The sequence below is a fragment of the Borostomias antarcticus genome, assembly GCF_949987555.1.
Source record: "Borostomias antarcticus genome assembly, chromosome: 30".
Taxonomy (NCBI): domain Eukaryota; kingdom Metazoa; phylum Chordata; class Actinopteri; order Stomiiformes; family Stomiidae; genus Borostomias; species Borostomias antarcticus.
Window position 1 is genome coordinate 2,760,345 of NC_140263.1, and position 2,617 is coordinate 2,762,961.

At 43.2% G+C, this 2,617-nt stretch overlaps 1 protein-coding gene across 1 annotated transcript in view; it reads right to left on the bottom strand.

Annotated features, from left to right (window-relative positions):
• Positions 1–2,381, bottom strand: part of LOC311327102 (integrin alpha-2-like) — a gene marked incomplete at its 5' end in the record, with an annotated part of 40,617 nt that extends 38,236 nt beyond the window's left edge. Inside the window, one exon of the mRNA XM_084460129.1 lies at positions 2,357–2,381. Coding sequence (XP_084316255.1) covers positions 2,357–2,381 — 25 coding nt within the window. The remainder of the gene's footprint in view (positions 1–2,356) is intronic.
• Positions 2,382–2,617: the final 236 nt, after the last annotated feature.

Genomic DNA, 2,617 nt, shown 5'->3' on the forward strand with positions numbered 1-2,617 from the left:
AAAATGTCCTTTAGCTGTTTAGTGGGGTACTGGATGTTGAGTGTAGTATTAGTTGAGTTAAAATGTAATATTGAATTGTGTTTTTTTATGCTAGGACGGTGGTGGCAAGTCAAACTCAGCCTTTCAATCAATCAATCAATCAATCAATCAATCAATCAATCAATCAATCAATCAATCAATCAATCAATCAATCAATCAATCAATCAATCAATCAATCAATCAATCAATCAATCAATCAAAGATGTATTTGTATATCGCATTTCATACCCAGAGGCAACACAATGCGCTTTACAGAGAACAAGGGAGGTGGGCATACGACCCACTCTCTACATATTCCAGAGGGAAGCAAAAAAACAGTAATCACCCAGGGGCCAGATAAGTGAGCTGTAAAAATTCTTCCCTGACCCCTCTCAACAAGGCGATCAAGCAAGATCCTGGAGTATGTTTGTCTACCGGCTAAGAACATTTATGGAGCAATAAATTACATTAAATTATATTTTCAGAGCAAAAAAGGCTAAAAATATCATAGGAGAGACATGGCAAACACTGGTGTATGTCTGTGTGTGCGTGAGCCTGGGTCCAGATAGAGGCCAGGACTGGTGTATGTCTGTGTGTGTGTGAGTGTGAGTGCACCTGGGTCCAGGTAGAGGCAGGGGTCAGGGTAGGGTGGGGGTAGGAAGAGGATACAGACCCGCTGGGAAGGGGGACTGGGCCCAGGTCCAGGCCTAAAGTCGGAAGTGGACTGGTGTCTGTCTGTGTGTACGTGTGTGTGTGTGTGTTAACTAAATGCACAGAGTGGGAAGCAGCTAGTCATGTGGAGACAGGGGTCCTTTTCAGGAGCCATTAGGGTGGACTTTTGGCCGAGGACGGGGACGGGGGTTCTCCAGGGCCTGCTACAGTGTGGCCTGCAGGAGACAGGGGGTCCACAGGACCTGTATTGAGTATAAGAGGGAGAGACCCTAGGGAGGACGACAGGGTTAGTGGCTGTACTGGACATCCACAGCAGACACGGGGGTATCTATCGGACTCAGGGTGGTCTGCGGGTGACAGTGGGGCATCCACTGGACCTGGTTAGAAGATAGGAGGGAGAGAGAGAGGCACTAGGGAGAGGGAAGGCAGAAAAGGGTTAGTAGCACGCAGAGCCATAAAAGCAACACGGATATTAAAACAGGACGTGCCAATTGCAACCAGCATCTGTATATACATCTAAATATACACAGTGCATAACAGGATATACATACAACAGGATATGCCTTTGACGTGTGGAGCAGCGACAAAGACTGATGCTCGCTTGTGTACCGTAGTATTGATCTTCACTACTCAGAACATATCCTGTGTGATCCTGGTCCTACTGTAGACAAGGACTTTGAACAAAGAAAAGCAATTTAAACACTGCTGCTGGTGTTATTGAGTAGGTCTACTATACATCTTCAAAACATAGCGAAAGTTGACATTGTCCAGGGATATTCTCAAATTTCTACGGGATTTTTATAACATGTAAATCATGTTTTGGATTGACCTGTACACTGAGCTGAATGATCTTATCTATTTACACATTTACATACAGGAGGTTTACCTGTTGGGAATCCATGTACAGATCTGGCTCCCCACACAGCTGCTTTACACAATCTTGGTCCTATCGTAGATGATCATGTTGTTTACAAGCTGTTGGACTGTGTCTGTGATGTTATTTTATCATACATACAGTATCAACCTATATCCACTGGAGGAAACATCAATCAATCAATCAATCAATCAATCAATCAATCAATCAATCAATCAAAGCTTTATTTGTATAGCGCATTTCATACCCAGAGGCATCACAATGCGCTTTACAGAGAACAAGGGAGGTGGGCATACGACCCACTCTCTACATATTCCAGAGGGAAGCAAAACAACAGTAATCACCCGGGGGCCAGATAAGTGAGCTGTAAAAATTCTTCCCTGACCCCTCTCAACAAGGCGATCGAGCAAGCTCCTGGAGTATGTTTGTCTACCGGCTAAGAACATTAAGAAAAATCTAAAACTCAGTATAAAACTGTATACCTGATCTGATCTGAGACTTAGCCCTGTACAACTGATTTTGTGTAATAATAATATTATAATGCCACATTATATTATTATTATTATTATTATTATTATATATTACACATTACACATTATTATTATTGTTTTTATTATTATTATTATTATACATTACACATTATTATTATTATTATTATTATTATTATTATTATATATAATAATGCTACATGCTAATGCTATATAAATAAAAGCTTGATTCTATTTGGTTCAAAGGCATACCAGAGACAGCCGGACGCTGGTCTCGCTGACCTCATCTTTACGGGACACCTACGTGGGATGTGGTCACTTGGCGGCATGTGGAGTTTGTTCAGCCGGTGAGCTGGCGGTGCCGGGGGGGAGGCAGAGAAGCACCGCTGGCCGGGAGCCTGTCTGGAACCTCCCACGCTGTTACGCCACTGTTATCTAGACAGGAAGTGGTTTATCGGGCCTATCTTATTCATGAGGACGCTTCCGGAAGGTGTGCTGTATGGAGTGAGGGCCGGGAGGGTTGGTAGTAGTGACTCGTGTTTACATTTCATCACTGCTACACTGT